At 41.5% G+C, this 20209-nt stretch overlaps 2 protein-coding genes across 10 annotated transcripts in view; one reads left to right on the forward strand and one right to left on the reverse strand.

Moving 5' to 3' along the window:
* PAK1IP1 (PAK1 interacting protein 1) overlaps nt 1-20209 on the reverse strand; it is a 60059-nt gene that overhangs the window by 15717 nt on the left and 24133 nt on the right. Inside the window, exon 1 of one of the 4 annotated variants that reach the window (XM_053246441.1) lies at nt 2241-2477. The exons of 1 other annotated variant lie outside the window; for it this stretch is intronic. In XM_053246441.1, the coding sequence (XP_053102416.1) occupies nt 2241-2303 (63 nt within the window). In that variant the 5' untranslated portion in view covers nt 2304-2477. 2 more of the 4 variants (XM_053246440.1, XM_053246442.1) reach the window with 2 other exon arrangements.
* LOC128323398 (tRNA selenocysteine 1-associated protein 1-like) lies at nt 2546-18430 on the forward strand. Of its 6 annotated transcripts, none has more exons than XM_053246448.1 (9): nt 2546-2694; nt 4602-4772; nt 8771-8841; nt 9767-9843; nt 12021-12212; nt 13678-13797; nt 15812-16199; nt 17272-17311; nt 18045-18430. In XM_053246448.1, exons 3-9 carry the CDS (start codon nt 8830-8832, stop codon nt 18179-18181), a joined length of 966 nt encoding a protein of 321 aa, XP_053102423.1. In that variant the 5' UTR covers nt 2546-2694; nt 4602-4772; nt 8771-8829; the 3' UTR covers nt 18182-18430. The 6 variants fall into 6 exon arrangements, with proteins under 6 accessions (XP_053102423.1, XP_053102420.1, XP_053102421.1 ...); XM_053246445.1 differs by lacking the exon at nt 9767-9843 and adding an exon at nt 9936-10060; XM_053246446.1 differs by lacking the exon at nt 9767-9843 and adding an exon at nt 9939-10060.

A 20209-nucleotide genomic window follows, 5' to 3' on the forward strand; every position in this document is an offset into this window, starting at 1 on the left:
TTCAGAGTGTATGCCACAAGTTTTTAGTTCCAGCTATTTTCTGCACTATTTATTCTCTGAATACTATTTATTGGTTTCAATACCCCAATCCTAAGGACGTTTACATCCTATTGATTTCAATGTGATTTATGTTCAATTATGTATGTTTAGGCTTGCTATTCAGGTGTACTCTATGATTAGTGGCTTTTAAACCTTTAAACTGCATCACTCTCAAAATAAAAATTAGGACTCAAAGGCAATTCAGCTGGCATGGATGTCAGATGTAACTGGGGTAAAAGAAATATAAACTCCAGTACCCATCATAAGCCTGAGCGAGGTTACGTGCAGAAAAATACTATCCTATCCTATATATATTTATTTGGACACAAATATCAAGGATTATTCCCAATTTGTAGGGTTGCCATATTCTGGCTTTCCAATCCGGGTGCCTAATTTGCATATTATGTAATTTGGCTGGAAAATAATTTCTGAGCAGAATAGTGTCTGCACGTTTTGCTTCATAACTCCGCTTCTATAAGGGCTAAGAGCTTAGCTTTTTTTTTTTTTTTTTAAATGAAATCTGAAATCTGGGAGACTCTGGGTGGGCTAAGCAAGCAGGGTGAGATGCTTAAAATCCAGGCGAAACCTGGAATTTCGGGGGACATGGCAACTCTATTCCCAAACAGGTATCCACAGGATTATACTCCAAGGTTGTGGTTCTAAGGCTTTAATCTTACACATGCTTATTTGGAAGGAAAGCTCACTGAACTCTGTGGGACTTACTTCCAAGTAAACATGCACAGGCTGAGATTGTATCTACACAAGTACTCTGATTCCAAGGCTTTAAATCCTAGGCACACTTATTTGGGAGCAGGCCCTGCTGAACACATCTTCAGAATAAATACACACAAGAGCAGCCTGTTAATCCTAGTGGTACTACTGAGTAAACATGGTTAGAACTGCACATTTCTTCACACATTCCATGGATTTCAGTTAAGGTTTACTTACAGTATTCATATTTAGGATTGCAGATTTTGCTGAAGATCATAATGGAGCTTGTTTCAAAGTGAATGTGCTCAGCAGGGAGAGAGCAACTCTCCCCGTTTATCCTAGCATAATGTCCTGACAGCTGGCTGCTTGCTAGTGTTTCACTTGTTTATTTTGACACTGAGCCCCTTTAAAGACTGGGAATCATTTTCTCATTCCTTTTGCTATGTAAACCTTGTCGAGAACTTTGTGGTTCTTTAGAAGTGTTATATCAGTAGTCTTGATAAATTATGTTCTATATACATTTGAGCTGTGCACAGAAGTGTCACAAGTGTTAACTCTTGCGATTTACAACCTTCTGGTCCCACTGTTTTACAGATTTAATTGCTTTAAACCTGGCCTATGCCAACTGAGAACACTTTGCAGGCTTGTTGAAGCAGCCTAGCCTATGGGCTGCTCAACTTCAGTCCTCCTGCAGATGTTGGCCTACAACCCCCATCATCCCCAGCTATTGGCTACTGAGGCTGGGGATGATGGGAGTTGTAGTCCAAAAACAGTTGGGGGGCTTAAGTTGAGCAGGCCTGAGTGAAAGCTTATGCCACAATGTAGATTATTAATCTTAAAGTGCCCCAAGGCCCTCTTTCGCCATTTCAGTGGGGCTCACTAGTGAATAAGTACGTTTAGAAAGGATTACAGCGGTAAAAGGAAAGGTGTTCTGTACATGAACTGCATTTTTCTCAGGCAAGCCATTTTTGAGAGTAAGAGATCCACACCTCCCAAAGCTGCAGCTCGAGGAGCGCGCATGCATGCACCGTGAAGCCTACCCATATTTCACTGGCCCCGACTAGCTCTGACTGAAGGTGCTCCTGGAAGAATAAAAATCCCCAATATTTTTCACAATATCGAGTCATTAACATATCCAGGATTGCTTTCCATTGTCACTGGAGATTCAAGCGTAGCATATCCCGGGACACGTGCAAGCCTAGCCCATGAGCCACCCCTTGCGCCCAGGAATGTCACAGCCACACCCCTCCACGCCTCTTGGCAACGAAAGCGAGGAACCTAAAGGGCGGGGCTGCGCTGTGTGCGAGCGCCGCCGTGGAGGCTTCTGGGAAGGAAAACTGAGCAAGGCGAGACAGGGCAGACCACGGGGCGGTCGTCCTACCCTCGAGCACGTTGCTTACGAAAAGAAGCAACAAGCGTGGCTTGCGCTGCGTGGAGCTCTCGTGGTAAGTGAGTGGCGCGCGACCTCTACCCTCGGACGGCTTCATTACCTTGCCCGGCTGCACCGCGAACCCGAACAGAATCTGTTCGTAGCACCCCCCTATCAGCTCCATTTCTCGGCCTCGCGACGGCGGCGCCTAATTCCGTTGGGGGTCCTTTCCTTTCTGATTGGTGGTGTGCTGACGTCCACCACCCTCCCCGTGTCGTGGGGGAGGTGTCCTAATGTTTTGCCTGATCGCGAGCTGAGAACGTCTCGCGCGCCGCTGTCGTTACAATTCGCGACGAGCGACTGCCGAACCTTTCAGTCGGCCTGGTCGTGTCCGGCGTATTGAGCTGAACGGAAAGGGGTCGGCTGTATCTGTGGTGCCATGATCAGGCAGCCGAAGAGACAGCCTCGAGCGGAAGTCCCTCGGAGGAGCAGGAAGGAGGAGGAGGGCGGTGGAAGGAGGGAGTGCTGCGATCTCTGAACGGCTCCTTATGGCGGCGCTCAGGAAGGCCGGAGACGTTAGTATTTGCGGGATTGGGCGTGGAGCGAGCTAGTAGGTGGGGAGCGGGGTCCCTCATTGCCCCACGAAGCAACTTCTCCCGGTTATTCCTCCTTTTGCTCGTTTTCCCAACCGCCGCCCCCCCCCATGGAGTATCCCGGCCCCTCCCCCTTCCGAAGAGGCCTCAGCGCGTGCTGCCGCTCTCTTCATAAGATTTGGCACGTGAAGGCTGCAATCGTGCAGGCTTACTTTGCAGTAAATCTGGTTACATACTGCAAGCCTTCCTTTTTTAAAACATACATAGGATTGCATTGTAAAGGCCCAGCATTTAAAAAATAATACAACCCCAAACCGTCTCTCCTTCCCTTTGCCCCCGGGAAGTAGTTGTTTCTTAATGGTTCGCCATAGAATACACTCTTAATTATGGAAAAGTTTAGGATTGGAGCGTAGAGCCCCAAGCTGGGATAAAAAAATACAGAAATTGATTTAACAAGGTAAAAGTGGCAACAAATGGTTTGCCGCAAGAAAGAGATGGATTTAGGGATACTGGACATGTCGTGCGAAGTTGAATGTTTTTGCCACATGCAGTTTCAGATGAAGCAAAATCTTAATCTGAAAACTAAAATGAAAGGCTCAGGAAGATAACTTTTAGAAAAAGGCTTCTTTTTCTCAGAATAACTTGTGGGGGACTGGTCAGGCACTCCCCCTCCCCACGCGCGTTTATATAGAAACTGTAGGACTGCTGAATTTTGAACTTCTAATTTTTAAACTTTTAAGAAGTTTAGAAACTTGTGTGCATATGATTCCATTTTATTAGTGTTATCCTATTTATTATTGTGACATACATACCAACAATGTTATAGGACTCTAAAATCAGAATTGTCACCCTTACTATAAGATAGGGGAGTGGTAGTTTTAGTCTTTCATAGTATGTTTAAAAAAAAAACAAAACTAGAGAGGAATTAATAGTCCACCAATAAATTCTATATTTACAAAGCAAAAGCACATGATCAGAATAAGGGTGTGCATGGAACTGGTTCAGGTGGTTTGGTTTGAATTCAAACTGAACCACTGGTCTGCAAACTGGCTGTTCGGTTGAACTGGATTGAACCAGCTGGTAGTTCGGTTGAACTGGGTCGACCCAGCTTGAAGACTATACTTGTAAAGGGGGTCTGGTGATGATTCCCCTTTACAAGCAATGGGGTGGGAAATCCTTTAAAAGTGTTGTAAGGGCAGCTGGGTGTGGTGGCAAGAGGACAGCTTTCTGGCTTCTGTGGCAGCCTGATGCTCCTCTAAGTCTCACTGGTACGCCTCCCCCCCCCCCCCCCGCAGTTTGGGCAGTCCTTACAAGCAAAGCCCTAAAACCGGGTTGAACCAGTCCGTATCAGACCAGCCACCTTTTTTTTTTCTTTTTGGTCCTGGACGATTTCGGTTTGAACCCATTCTGCATACCCCTAACTTAGAATCTCATAACTCTTAAGGCATAATATCAGTGATCCTGAGTGGATGTTAGATGTGCTTTAGTACATTAGATCAGAGTCCAGTTCATTCAATGTTCTTTGTAAGAATTCTAGCAACCAGTGGGTTGCTATATGATTCACCATAAATCAACCAGTAATCCCTTGATGGACAGTACCATAATCTACCTTTTGCCCATGTTTGCTATAAAGAGTTTGGAGGCAATATGGTTACTGCTATGATTGACTCATTCATTAATCTTCCTTTACAAGGAATGTGAGTACAGTATGTAAAAGGAAAGGCTCGTTTCACTGGGCTTCTGATAGAAGTAAAATTGAAGAGCACAAAAATCTGTAATAGCAGGGACCAAAACAGCAAAGCCTTCCTCTCTCTCATTTTGCATTGATGTGTTGTACTGCTATTAATATAAGCCTCTAATTACTGTATTTCATTTCTTTTGCCTTGTAGTGAAAACCTAGGTCTTTGGTCAATCTTGAAGGACAAAAGTACCCCAAATACTTCTTAAATAGTTGTAATAATTGGAGCCAAGAATATATTGGATCACATCTTATTCTGGAATTCATCTTCTTCTCCAAACAGTTCTTTTTGTTTGGCAGTTTCAATAATATATGTTGACTGGTAAGTTGAATAAACAGCAAAAGGTGAAATTACTGTATTTAACCTGAAGATCTAGTTGCAGAACAAGTTTGTATCTATGTATGTATATGTTTTTCTCTTCAGATTGTCTGGCAGTATAAATGGAACAGTATATTAAGATAATTAATGTATACTTTAGCAATATATTAAAATAAATGCCTTGTGGTCTGTACAAGTTTAATGCACCATGTACCTGAGGAACAAAATTGCCGCTGTAGTTTTAATTTTTTAAAAATAGCTTTAGTTCATCCACAAGTAAAGTTACTTTAATGTCTAGACTACATATTGATTGGTGAATTTGCCAAATTAAAGCAGTTTTTCTTGTAAGAATACACAGAATATTGTAGAAACACAAACATTTGTATAACTGTCCCTGGTTATTTGGAAGTGTGGAATTGTACAACATAGTCAAACTTTAATGGGAAAGCAACTAATTTTGGATGACTTATACAGTAATCTTTTTATTGCAGTGTTAGGCACTATCCAGTCCATGATGTAGAAAACCTGAATAAATTCTGCTTTGTGGTTCTTGGATTCCCTCTCTGAGCTATATTTTAATCTAAGATATTGTAAAATTGTTGCTAAAATGAAGTAGAATATCATGATTTACAGTAAACCAGCACTTGAATCTAAAAGAGAGTAGCAATTATTATAGCATGCAGAGTGGCTTGAGTTTGATTTGTGGGGTCAACTAGAATCCACATTGATTCCTGTAATATTACAAGTTCCTGTCATGTACTGGGAACATAAGCTTACCCATCTATTCGTGACATGGTGGCAGCAACTTGTTTGATTGTAAAAGTAAAGTGTGCCGTTGAGTCGGTGTCGACTCCTGGCGACCCAAGAGCCCTGTGGTTGTCTTTGGTAGAATACAGGAGGGGTTTACCATTGCCTCCTCCCTCACAGTATGAGATGATGCCTTTCAGCATCTTCCTATATCGCTGCTGCCCGATATAGGTGTTTCCCATAGTCTGGGAAACATACCAGTGGAGATTCAAACTGACAACCTCTGGCTTGCTAGTCATGTCATTTCCCCGCTGCGCCCTTGTAGGTAGTACAATAACAGCTGATTTTGAGGTGCTTGTGCATCAGTTCTGCTTCATCTAAAATTCTAGCAGGTATTGTAGCAGACTTTAAAGAAAGTCTTTGTTAGGAAAGTGCGGGTAAGAATTAGTCCTGTATACCATTTTATTTGATAATATGTGTATAACAGCTTCTTATTAACAGCATGATTTCATGAGATTGGGTGGTGGGTTTTGGCAGTTCGGCAAAACAAAGACATGAATTTAGCAGAATGACTTGTCAGATGAGCAATGGCATAGCAAAGTTAGAAGGTTCCAAGTTCACTCCCTGGCATCTCCAAGATAGGGCTGAGAGAGATTCCTGCCTGCAACCTTGGAGAAGCCACTGCCAGTCTGTGAAGACTATATTGAGCTAGATAGGCCAGTGGTCTTACTCAGTATATGGGAGCTTCCTATGTTTCTACGGTCCTAATTTCTTGTACAAGCTATTGCCACAGCGCCAGGAAGAGTTGCAATCAGCAAAGTTGTAATGCAGCCAGTGATGTGGGTTTTCTGGAAAATTGTTAATTGTAAAACTCTGTAAATGCTGGGAAAGAACTGGCATCTGCTTTAGCACCTGCACAAGAGAACCTTGTTATCCACAGTTCTGCAGATCGCGGGTTCATGTATCTGCGGATGGGTCTTAGAGATCCAGTTATCTGTGGCATGAAATATATGCAATTTTCGCCTATCTACAGTTCTTGAGTGGCCAAAAATGACTTCTGGTGTCATTTCCGTCTGCCATTTTGAAGCACAGAGCCATTTTGTGGCTCTTAAAAAAAACAAAACACACACACACACACACACACACACACACACACACACACACGGACTGGGGGGGGAGGGCATACCTGGAAAACAAGGCACTATGCTTTCCTACCCCCCACCCTGCTTTTTAAGTTTTTTCAGAGTTAGGAACCTAACCCCTGGGTCCCCAGAGGGGTAAATTTCTTTTATTCACAGTGTCCATATTCATGGTGATTGGCGGGAACAGAACCCCTGTGAATAATGAGCACTTGTGTATGTTGTGTGCAAAGGCAGGGGAGTGCATTTATTTTAATGTACATATTGTATACATACTGGTGGACTGTGCTATTCATGGTTCCAAGTATCTGTAGTCCCAAAATAGCCACCCAATTCAGCATACACAGAACATATCTGCATTGTCAGGGTAGCCGGAAATGACCCCTGAGGTCATTTTCAGCCACCATTTTAGGAGCAGGAGCCATTTTGTGGCTCATTTAAATAAAAATCACATTATTATTATTATTATTTTGCGGACAAATGAACAATTTGGGACTGGAGGGGAGCATTCCTGGAAGGCTGGAGAACTTCCTGGAGCATGGTAGGGCACGCTTTTCACGACACCCCCGGCCCCCCATTGTTTGCCGCAACTTCCAGGAACCTACACTCCCCACCCCACATTGTTTGCCGCAACTTCCAGAAACCTACACTCCCCACCCACCCCTGCATTGCACTGTCTGCAATTCCCCCACGGAACGGAATCCCTGTGGATAACGGGGTTCACTTGTGTCCCAGTCGTTTCAGTAGACATGTCTATTCCAACCATAGTTGGAATAGAAATTTCTGAATTTTCTTTCCCTAATGGAATAAGTGAACTCAGACCATATCTTTTACATACTGGCAGTGAGGGAGGGGTGATTTTTGCTGATTCTCCCCATCTTTGCCTTTGTAGCTGTCTTTATTTCCTAAGAAAAAAGCCCCTGTGAATCAATCCTACAATCCTCAAGGACGTAGTTTCAGGAGTCATGGAGGACTGTGGGGGTGGGGTCAGCAAAAATCTTCCCTTCCCATTGCTTGCATGAAACATTATTTGGCATGTAACATTCATCTGGATGTCAGTCATTTACTCCTGGATAAGATCCACTATGTTTAATGGAGTTTATTCCCTCATGAGTGCATATAGAATTATAACTTTAATGTGGCTTAAATGTTATATAGACAAATTCAGTGCTTACTTGGACATTTATTTTTAATTGGGTCACTTGTAAATGTTTGTGGCAACTCGATACATTGCCTGCCTACCTTTTTTTAGACCTGTATAAAAAGAGGACATTGAGAAAACTGTGATACTAATTTAAGTACTCTCAAAGAACTTTGAAGCTGCCCACTTTGACTGGTGTTGTATATATTCATTATATCAATTTTAGAAACTGCATTTTAGAAATAGAAATTTTTCTGTGGAAAACTTTCACAAACAGCACAGACATTGGAGGAGGCAGGCTTTTAAATCTTGGTAACATGAAGATGTGCATCATTTGGGGACATTATACATGTTGAGTATCCTTTATCCGGACATCTGAAATCCGGAATACTCCAAAATCTGGACACCACGCCGTAACAAAAATAAAAAACAAAATGCCTTGGCTCACTTGCTTGCAGATTCCCAATTTTGCTGCTTTTAAACGTGTGGTCAAAACTTACTTCTTTTAGAAGGCTGTTAGTGACGGGTTTTGTCTGTAATTCTCTCTAGTTGCGGCTCTGTTTTCATTGTGAAGCTTTTTTATGTGTTTGATGTTCTTGCTTTGGCGCTAGAGGGAAAAGGGGAAGCCCCCGTCCTCCACCCTGCTTTGTTGGCGTCTGTTTTGGCGCTCTGGATTCCATGCCCAAGGTATCTCATTATGCAAATAGTCCAAAATCCGGAATACTTATGGTCCCAAGCAGTCTGGATAAGGGTTACTCAACCTGTATAATATAAGCTGCTAATGGTTGATGCTTCCATCACATATTGAGGGGGGACTCTTCTGAGCTCTCAAACATTTCTCAAAGCATGGGTGTTTCTGAGCTCTTGAACATCTTTAAAATGCCCAACTGCTCTGTAGTTTAGTAATGTGCCTGGCTATCTATTTTTTTCATCAACTTTTACTTACGTGTCTTATATTTTTCTCTAAAACCCAGAGCACCGAAAGAGAGCAACTGCAGCATCTTTCCTCTTTGTGTGAAGATTGTTTTTAACAATGGCTAGCCAGGTAAGATCATTTGGTGACTATGAGGCAATATTTATAGCTCCTACGGGAAAGTTGCCACCATGCCCAGAGCTGTTGGCAAATCTCAAGCTTAAAATTTTTCTTTTCTGGGAGAGGGGAGGTGGTGGGTTTTAGCCCTGTGCTTTCCTCAGATAAACATCTGACAGGTGGTTCTCTCCTGCTGTGAAATCCTTAATCCTGTCAACTGAAGCAGCCTGGGAGAGGTGGGGGGACAGAACATGAAGCTTTGCTTTCTGCACTGTTTCACAGTGAGTTCTTGTGGTGGGACTTTCCTATAACACACTATTTAGGATGCCTACATTGGTGCGCTAGAAGTGAAATGATACCATCCATGTAAGTAAAACTTAATGAAGATGTTGAATTGGTATCCCTAAGGTGAGGGATATGGCTTGTGTTACCTTGGCTACTACCCCTTTTCCTTCCCATACAACTGCCTCTGTGGCTTTTCTTTTCTTTTTTGAATGCAGCATTTTTTGTTGCTTGCATTTTGATGTGATCACTGGACATGGGTTCCCTTGGCTTTGCTCTATAGTCAGTTTGCCCCAGACGTTGCCCTGAGAAAGTGGCCAGTACCTGGCTGTGTGAAACAGTATCTTAGAGAGAAACAAAGGTCCCTTTTACATTTTTTTTAAAAAAGAAAAAATTGTGACCTGGCTCTGCATCTTATTAATTGGACCTCTGTCTGCTGTGGTGTGTCAAGTCTTGAACACTTAAGCACGGTCCTGTTGTAAAAGCAATTCTTAAGCTACGTGCTTGGTCAGCCTCTAATGGTTAACTTTTTTTTAAATTAAGGAAACCGAGGGAGTCAAAATGTTGGCGTGAAAAGCAGTCACTCCTATAGCCAGCTTGACCAAGTCAGGGGAATATGGCTTTTCATACAATCCTTTGGCTCTGTTATTTTTGCCAGGCATTTTCCCCAGAGGCTGCTTTCCCTCATGGGAGGCGGAGGGAGAGATGGGACCCCAGGCTTCTGTCAAGGGAAAGGTGAATATGGGGAAATCACCAAGGTGGTGATCGGGAGAGGGAGGGAGGCAATTAATTGAGATAAAATACTGTATAACTGTTTTTCATTCTAGCAGGATACAGTGGGAAAGGCCAAAAAAGAAAGCCTGCCTCTGTGGTGGAGATCCCCCCACAAAAAACGGAAGAAAAAGAGTAAAGCAAGAGCAGGAAGACCAGATTTTACTAGTATTCCAAGCAGGTGAAGAAACCTTGAAACTGACAAGAAAAAAGCTGGCTCTTGTCCATATAGTATCTAAATCAAGTAGCGAGAATTTAAGCAAAACCAACACATTAGGTTCTCCTGCAAAATCTTTTGTAATGTTTTGGGAATAGAAAAACTGCTCATCACATAGTTAAATTGATTAAGAAATAAGCCAATTTAAGAGCTGTTAATTATATTTAGTAGCTTCCAAAGTCACAGTGGATATGAACGTTACTTAAAGTGATTTGAAAAGATATAAGGCAAAAGGCTTCAATAGGCAATGACTCCTGGACTGCCAGAAGAATACTATGTACTGCGTGAAGGAGGATGCATCTGATGGTAGACGTCCAGAATATACAAGAGCATTCTTTCCTCTTGAGTTGATCACTGCTTCCCAGAAGGTTTTCTGATTATGCCACCTTCTTGGTGTCAGTTTAGACATGCTTTGTGCTGTTTTTAACCTTTGATGCTTAAGATTTTGCCATGTTCAGTATTTCACCTCGGAGGATACATGCTGAAAAATCAGAACCTCAAAAGTCGATGGTTAGAAAGCCAAGAAACCTCTCAACCTGAAAGTATTAATGATAACATATACAGTTAACCTGAACGTATTAATGGTAACCTATACAGTTGGCTCTGAATTAGAAACCAGAATCACTGCAGAATACTTGTATGCATTGTTCATTTTTTAGTAAGCCACAATATAAAAGGGAATCTGATTTCTGATTAGATCCAAACGTTTAGCTGTGAACTTCTATCTAAAATTAGTTAAATATTTTGATTTATGTCTATCTCTTAGGACATTATTCCTAAAGTTACTGAAACTTCATTTAGCTTTTAACTGATGGAATAGATAAGCAGCTTATGTACAAGACTTGCATTAGTATATTTTATATATTATTTTTGGCGAGGGTTGTGGGAAAGAGTTGCATAATATCTATGCTCCAATTCTTTGCTCATTACAATTGTAATGCTTAGCATTACAATATTTTGGGGAGTTTGGTAAATATGATTTATACATGCATAATGTATGTTGATACTTGCATTATATTCTATCTCCCTGTCTTGCGTTTTTCTTTTTTAAAAATTCTAAATTGAGAATAAAGAGAGATTTGGATTTATAGTGCTGAAAGAAGCAGTAATAGAAATCCGACCTTTTTCTGTCAGCACAGGATCTCCTGCATATCAGCTCTTGATGCACATAACCCAAATAAGTTTTCTGCAGGCAAGGAGCAGGAACGCACAAATTATATTTCATCAAATATGCTTGCTCCAAATGATTCAGGTCACACATTGCAGGAGAAAGCAATTAAAAATAGCTGGATGGAATAACTAATCTGAACTTTAACTTTAGCTCATATCAAGTTATGTGTAGCTCTGTTGAGTTTGACTAGGCAATAAGACTATTAACCACACACATATCTTTGTGAATTTGATGGGGTGTATAGATGACAGTGTGATAGCAGTGGTAGTAAATAAAATCTTGAGCATTTGCTTTCATGGACACTAGTGGAACAGCTGTGGACTAAGTGCTTTGAGGACTGCTGTCTTGAATCACAGAGAATTAATATAAGGCAAATCACTTGATCCACAAACCACTTAAACTAGTGCGTAGGTTAGCTTTGTGAAGTTGACTTCCATAGGGCTGAACTGATTTCCTAGTGAAAATGTATGGCTCGGTTAGTTTGTTCTGAGGCAGCAGCCCTCATACAATTTGGTCTGAAGTAGATTTTCAGAAAAAGTGGTTTGAGGATTGTTGCTTAAACATTACCAAAGACATTGCTTTCTTCTGTGCATGGTGCCAGAGACACCATGGACAAGGACAAACAAGTATTGGCTGGATCAATCCTAGGTAGGTATTTGAGTGGCGGTCCCTGTGGAAAGTAACCTAGTGGATACAGGGCCCTGAGGTTTCTACTGTAAGACGACTAATATATTTTCTTTTGATTTCTTCTAGGCCAGAATTTGTTCGGCAAGAATTTGTTAGGCCAGAATTTGTTCGGCAAGAATTTGTTAGGCCAGAATTTGCAATATTTGTAGGAGAGATCACTCCTGAGGTGGATGATTTCTTGCTCTATGACTACTTTTTCAAGAGGTACCCATCATGTGTAGACTGTAAAGTGGCCACAGATCTGCTGGGATATTCCAGGTAATTGTTGCAGATTAAAATATTGGTGATTAGAAACAATGTTTCCAATAATTTGTTTCTTGAAGCCTCTCCAACTGCATTTTCAGATTAAAATATGGATCATTAGAATGGCAGCATTCAGTCTTTCCTTAGCTGTGGTCCTGACAGCTGTATGACAGAGGAAGCAACAGAGCCAGGTTGGCCCCTGACACATATGTAGCCCCTTTCTTCAGCAGAAGTAAAACCATCTCTCCTGCTAACTGAGCAAAGAGGCACCTTTTAAAAAGTGGTTTCTTTATTGAGCAGGGGGAGAGCAACTGGCCCTATCTAACCCAGCACAGCATCCCTTCAGTGACTGTTGCTGAGGTTTGTCTTGTGTTTCTTTTTAGATTATGAGCTCTTTGGGGACAGAGCTCCATCTTTATTTATTTTTCTATCTATGTAAAGCGCTTTGGGAACCTTTGTTGAGAAGCAGTATATAAATATTCATACTTGTAGTAGAAAGTAGGAAATTGTTTTATTGGCTGTAGCATTATTTGATAAAAGTGAGTGAGAAATTCAGTGTTAAAAAGGGGAGAGAAGCAAGCAGGTAGGTAAGATCCAAAATAAATCTCTTGGTCTAATAAAGAGATACAGCTTGAGTTTTGGAAGGAAAAGTACTTCTAAGGTGGTTCTTGGCAACTGTTTATACTTTTCAGAGATCCCTGCTTTAGCGTTTAAGAATCCTGATAATATATCTAATTATCACCCCGTGGCATCTGGAAACTTAAGAGGGGCTCCTAAGCCAGGGGATGGATGGATGTGGCCAGGAAATGGGGGCAGGTTGGTCCCTCTTCCCCCACTCTTCCTCCTGTTCACACCATTGTCTACCTGAGCCAGACTGATGTGAACAGGAGGAGGAACGAGCAACCCAGAGCTTTACTTGCTCCCTTCTGGTTGCATCCATCTGTTATTTGCCTGAGCTAGACAGATGTGACCAGAAGGAGGAACAAAGGCAGAATCCATCTCCTTCCATGGAGTAGAGGGTGTTGCTGGGGGGCACGTGGTGAGACATCATCACCACCAAAGGGCTGCCTGGCTCCTGAATTTTTTTTGAACTAGTTCTTAGAGCAAAATAACATTTGTTGAAGCCTGTACTGGCCCACTGTATATTTTCAGTGAACCAATTAATTTAATGAGGAAAGGAAAACAGGTAATAAACTATAATAAGAAATTAGATACAGTGTGATGATATGATTGCTTAGAGGCTAAATAATTCTATTGTTTTTGCTAGTGTGGGATTTGATGCTAAAATTTGAGTACTGTTTTCCAAAAGAATATCGTAAAGGAGCTTTTCCTGGAAGGAAACTCCTCCACAAGAGTGTCTGAAACACCAAGGAAAACGAATGGCAAATTTGAGCTACAATATAAATTGCATTCAACCTGTATAATGTGTTCCTGTTTTTTTTTGCTGGTGTTATAAAACATGTATTTTAAAATTGTCTAGGGGTTATGGCTTTGTCAGATTTTCTGAAGAAGGTGATATGATGAGAGCTTTACAAGATTGTCAGAATGCACCTGGTCTAGGTGGAAAAAGAATTCGATTGACTTTAGGAATTTCTAAAAGGTAATGAGAAATAACCCATAATGATTAAGAAATGTCTTTGAAAATGACAGTTGTTTCTGGATTTTATTTTATTTTTAAAAAATTTGCACAGTCATTGTGCTTATTCTTTCTAATAATCCAACACAATTTTTGCTACAATCACTTGACTGGGCCAGATTTCCTGTATTCTTTTTTAAAAGCTCCTGGTTCTTTCAAAGCTTTTTGGCAGACAAATGCAGCAAAATTTTTATTTTCCATTTAATAGAAAATACTGCATCTCAGTGACTTCTAGCTCTTGCTTCTGGAAAATCTGCACACCTGGCTTAAGTAAATGGTTCTGCTTAGTGTGTCTGCTTTTGTGTATATATAGTTTATATGTACCCTTTCAGGTAGTACAAAGTGTTTCTTTATTTTTAAACGTACTAACAGTTATTTTAAATGGAAAGTATTAACTAATTAGCGTACATTTTGGTTTAGGGAATGGTTGAAGTAGAAATTGCAAACTGATTGGGCAGTGGGGAAAGAGCCTGTGGCACCATGGTGACTGGCAAGTGGGGATTCCATATGCAGATAGTGGGGAGGTGCCAGTAATGGTTAAGGTCATTTGGAATGCAACTGTTACTGGTCAGAAGATGTTCTTGATTGTAGAGGAGAGGAGTCTCATTCATATATGAATGAGATTCCTCTCCTCTACAATCAAGAACATCTTCTGACCAGTAACAGTTGCATTCCAACTGACCTTAACCATTACTGGCACCTCCCCACTATCTGCATATCTCTCTCTCTCTCTTGAGAGAGAGAGAGAGAGAGAGAGAGAGAGAGTCTGCAAAGACAGTGGTCGTGAGGGAGGAAAGAGTCCCTTCAGGAAAAGGAGGTTGCTGTTCTGTGAATTAGAAGAGGAAACAAGATCTGTTAATTCAGGAAGGGGGAGAGAGAGAAGGGAGGGGGGGAAAGACAGAGGGGAAGAGTGAGTGGAGGAGAGAGAGAGAGAGGAAGAAGGGTGAGGGACCAGCCTGAGCCTGTCAGTGGCCTGAGGGGAACGAGTGACCACAGAGGCACCTATTGGCAGCAAGGAAGGGCCCAGTCAACCACTGCTGCTGTTTGGAGCCAATGAGGCCATTGGCAGAGGCAGGCAGGCAGGCAAGGGACGGGCCAAGGCCTGTCAGCAGCCTCGGGAACAGGTAGCCATGGCGGCAGCAGCGAGGAAGGGTCCGGTCAACCGCTGCTGTTCCTGTGGGGAGGAGTAGGAGCGGGGCTTGGGTGAGGGTGGGGAAGTCTCTGGGGATAGGAGGCTGCAGGTTGGCCAGTAGGTGCCAGCAACGCTGCAGCTGCAACCAAGAGGGGTGAGCGGGATGGAGTCAAGGGATGGAGGAGTGACCAAGAGGGGTGAGGCAGGTGGAAGCAATGGGATGGAGGAGGAGGAGGGGCAGGAGTGTGCCTCAGGTGAGGGTAGAGAGATCTCTGAGGTGAGCGGGGCTTTGGCAGAGGGTGAGGGGGGGCAACCAAGTACTAATGCGCAGATGCTCTGTGTGGGTTAAGCTAGTGTACCAATTTTAGATTAGTCTTATTGCGTTTCTGTATGTAGTACTTTTCTATACTGGTCAGTGACTGTAATAAAGATATTGATTGACTGATTGAAAGACCTGCTTTTGAGTTGCTGATGAGGTAATCTGTTTTCAGTAAAACATAAGCTTTTGGTTGTAAAAGTAACATCTTGAGTTAGATTCTAACCTAACGTGTTCTGTGAATGGAAGGACCTTCTGTTTATGGAAGAAATCCTTTTTGTACCATACATGTAATTTTCCCATGAGTGAAACTCCTGTTGATGAAGCATAAGGTTAAGATTTAGCTCAGAAAAAATAGTAAGAAATTGAATTTTGCTCACTAAAATAATAGTGACTGAGGACAGCTTTTTCTGAAAAACTTAGATTCTCATTTGCTTTGGTTGAAATGTTGAACTTTCCATATCTGGAATGATTTTATCTCATTTTTTAAGACATTCTAACTTGAGGTGGCTTTCCCCTCTGTTTATTAGATTGAAAGTGGAATTTCAGCGGTACCAGCCCTATAGCTATAATGACTATTACCAAGACTATCAGAATTACTATCGCCAGTATAATTATGACAGAAATGAACGATATGAACGCTTTGATCGTTATGAACGATTCGACCGCTTTGATCGGAACAACCGTTTTGGTGAACGTTTTCCTGACCGTTACCCTGAGCACTCTGGTGAACGTTTTCCTGAACGCTATGCTGAGCGCTTTGGTCCTCGTTTTGGTGACTACCCTGAATATGGAGATTTCCCTGAATATGGAGACTATGCTGATTATAGCGACTACAACTACAGCTATGCCTCTTATGATAGGATGCAACAGACTGGAAATATGGGACAGCAATCAATGAATCCAGCTGTATTCCAGGTATTCACAATAAATACACTTATAGTCAGAAATGGCTTCTTGCAAAGAACTAGGTAAAAGGGATAGATACCTTAACCGTGACAGTTGACTACTTTTTCATATGTTTGTTTTGAATGAAGTTGCAATAATTTAAAGCTCTGCATTAATATTTAAAATGAAGGCAGTGAGAGGGCAGATACTATGTCTCTTAAGTAGCTGCACAAGGCCCCTGCAGCCTAATTGTATGTGGGAGTGTTTGGCGGTAAATCCTGTCCAGTGCAGTGGGACTTCCCCTCAATTCAGTGAGGAAAGAGTTATGGCTAAAACTATGGAAAGTCATGCTTCTCATTAGTTCTGTTCAGTTCTTTAAATGTTTGTTGTGAATTTATGAAATCGTAATATTTAACATGAGTAATCCTTCTCAGGCTTATGAAAACAGTTACTTTTCTCTCATTTTTTAAAAAAAAGGTTTTTGATCATATACAGGAATGCTATCTTTGCAATGAGCTACTTAAAATGCAACTCAGTTCAGTTCTAAATTTCAAATTATATATACTAGTCTCCCTGCTTAAAAGGGAACGAAGTAGGGACATGCACAAAGTGTTTCAGCGCCTCTAATTCAAAGCACCGAAATACTTTGAGGTGCCCTAGCACCTATCATTTCAGCGGGGGCAAGCGGGCGCTTTAAAAGGAGGAAGGCAGATCTTACCTGCTCCTCTGCCACCCCCACTGCGGCACTGTCGGTATTAAACGGCATGTCACGTGGTTGCAGGGCTGCTCCCAGCAGCCCACAGGTGGCATCAGCACATGAATTGGCATCTGGGCAGATGCCGCCCATGGGCTGCTGGGAGCAGCATTTAATACTGTCACCACCGCAATGGGGCACTGGAGGAGGAGCGGTGGCGGGGCAGGTAAGACCTGCTTTTAAAGCACTCATTCAGCCCAGATGTGCGTGAAACGCTTTGTGTACATCCCTAGAAAGAAGCTGGAAACTGGTTTACATATATTTATAGTACAGATGCTTTCTCTTTCCTCTTCTTTAAATGTGGTAGATATGTCATTTCTCTCAAAAATGTTTTGTTTTTTCTTTCAGGATACTTCTATGATGATGAATGATGACCTAATAACAGAAGGTAACTTTGATAGAACCTATGCTCATTTTGTTTCATTGAGGACATTAGTGGCCTCTAAAGAATATAGATATTAACAACTTTAGTTCTGCAGCTCCATCCATTTACCTGTATTTGCAAGGTTTGTTCCCAGCTTTACAGTTCACTACGATGATGGCCACAACCTTGGTGATGGCCAGTGAACCTTGTAGCTAGAGCCTTGCATCCTGTTGGCTCCTTAAAAACTGAATTCCTTGCACTTCACAGTGAATTGTTTTGGAGCACAAATGCATTTCAGGATTGTTAGCAGTGTGTGTTAGCAGGTGGAAACTATTGTCTTTTAAGTTTCTTGATGAGCACGTGAACACCCCATGGTATGCGTTTAAAAATAACTTATTTGTAGACAGCATCAAGAAGAAAACTTACACAGTACACGAAGAGTCTACTGAAGATAGTTCTTGTAAAAACACTGTGCAGGCTTCCATGAAGATGTAAATAAAATAGGTCCTGGTTACACTTAGGAAGACTGCTGTATCTTCTTGTCACAAAAGGTTATTTTCCATCTTAATTTAAAGGCAAAGATATAATCTATCAAATTTCAAAAGAAAAAAATACTGAAAACAGAGTACTCTTGAGAGGTTAATGGTTTTTTCCTCTAATCCTCAAAAGTTTGCCTTTGCATACTAGCTGTTTCACTAAATATTTGCTCACTGGTTTTCTTTCTTTCTATCTTTCCTTTTCTTTTTTTGGTTGTCAGATCCGCAGCTCCATGTGGATGTTCACAGAATGAACAGAGAATTTATGGTGAGAAGTGAAGAACTCTTTGACACACTTATGAGCTGTCATTGGCAACCTCTGGATACAGTCACCTCTGAAATCCCAACTGCTTTCTAAAAGTGTCTTATGTTAACACCATAGCATGACCATTATGACCAAGGTGCTAAATTGACATCATTTCTACATACTTTAGACCCTAAGTTTTTAAAGCACAGTGATGGATTTTTTTTGCTATGCTTTGATGGCCTTTGTAATTTTTGTTCATCACTCAGTATCTTGAAATCATGTAAATATTCTAGAAATGTAAAGAGTTGGTCTATAAAAATAGACTTACCTATGTAAATAATAAAACTTTGTTTCTGCAGATATGTTGGTTGGAATTTCTCCTTTTGGCTTTACTTGTAAAGTATGTAATCTTCTAACAAAATCTAGAGTTGGGTCATCTTTTAGTCTAACGTCTAGTAAGCACCATCACATAGCTTGCCTGAAGAACTGTAATTAGCTCAAAAGAAATGACTTGCTGGGTCCTATACTCCTAAGACTAATGGGGGTTGGGCAGATCCCTTTGGGGAGTTCATAGGCAGGACACGATGTAGACAGCCATTTCCTGTTGGTCCTGCATCTCCTAATTTGGGGTATATTACCTCTAAACATGAAAGCTGGATTTTTAGCTATTGGAGAATGGTATGCAATTGGGTATATGACTTAATTCTCAATTTCCCCCAGGACTATCCCATTTTAAAACGTATTAATTCAAGTGTAAGTAATTTTAACTTGTCTGAAATTGCACAACTGAGAATGGCATGGACTAACATAGTGAAAGCATGTAACATCACAAATTCTGGGGGGAATATTTTTTAAATGGAGTAATGTAGAGCTGTGAAATAGCTCATGTAAGTGTAGTTGGTCTTTTAATCTGCTAGATTAGCTAAATTTTGGAACAAAATTCTGTGTAATTTTTGAGAATGTTACTTAGGACTAAAAGTAAATTTATAAATTGTCAGTGGAATGGAATTTGCCAATGAAGAAAAGAGAGGAGAGCTGGTCTTGTGGTAGCAAGCACGATTTGTCCCCTTAGCTTAGCAGGTTACGCCCTGGTTGCATATGAATGAGAGACTAGAAGTGTGAGCACTGTAAGATATTCCCCTCAGGGGATGGAGCCGCTCTGGGAAGAGAGCAGAAGGTTTCATTCCCTCCAAGATAGGGCTGAGAGAGATTCCTGCCTGCAACCTTGGAGAAGCTGCTGCCAGTCTGTGAAAACAATACTGAGCTAGATAGACCAATGGTCTGACTCGGTATATGGCAGCTCCCTATGTTCCTATAATAGAAAAATCATTTGGACTACATCTTTTAAGAGTTCAGAATTGGTTACAATAATGCACTCAGAATGTCTAAGAAAGCAGAGAAAATTAATTTTTGAGAAATAGTAAAATCAGTAGTAGTATAATGGAAGTCCTACAGTTATGTTCTACAAATGCGTCAGGGAGCAGTTATTTTATTCATTCATTCATTTTTACACTTGTATCCTGCTCTTCCTCCGAGGAGTTAAGAACCATCCTGCCAAAAACCAAAGATTACGGTAAATGATTTGGTGTTTGCCATATTTCTGGATACTGTCATTTGAATAGTTAGCTTTATCCAAGACAGTAGTTCATATGAATCAGTACATATATGTTGTAATTGGACACTGACAGAAGGGCACACTATCTTGGAATTCTGTGACTAGAATTCCCAAAGTAATTTTCTTGGAAAAGCAGCTGGGAGGTGGAGAGTGATTTGGATTAAGGTGGGGAGGGGGTAGCTACTCCCCGTGCCACTACCCAAAGCTGGTATTAGCCCAAGAAAGGTAAAAGCACACAATCTGTGCTAGTAGCTTTGGCAGGGAAGGGGTGGATCAGGTCATACTGTTTTGGGGAGGTTCCTTCCTGTGGCCCTGATCTCTTCTGGAGACTCTAAACAACTGTTTCCAAGACAAGTTTTAGTGGTATTTTTCACGTGTCTATATAACACATTGTCTGCTGCTGCATTATGTTGTGACTTTAGTCCTAGCAGCAAGGACCTGAGGAGGAGAGCTGGTCTTGTGGTAGCAAGCATGACTTGTCCCCTTTGCTAAGCATGGTCTGCCCTGGTTGCATATGAATGGGA

Source organism: Hemicordylus capensis, chromosome 4 (genome assembly GCF_027244095.1).
Source record: "Hemicordylus capensis ecotype Gifberg chromosome 4, rHemCap1.1.pri, whole genome shotgun sequence".
NCBI lineage: Eukaryota > Metazoa > Chordata > Lepidosauria > Squamata > Cordylidae > Hemicordylus > Hemicordylus capensis.

Coding starts and splice junctions, on each gene's coding strand:
- LOC128323398 (XM_053246443.1), top strand. CDS start 9,814: ATGGGACCCCAGGCTTCTGTCAAGGGAAAG. Junction 12,213..13,677: donor GATCTGCTGGGATATTCCAG/GTAATTGTTGCA, acceptor AAAATTGTCTAG/GGGTTATGGCTTTGTCAGAT. Junction 13,798..15,811: donor ACTTTAGGAATTTCTAAAAG/GTAATGAGAAAT, acceptor TCTGTTTATTAG/ATTGAAAGTGGAATTTCAGC.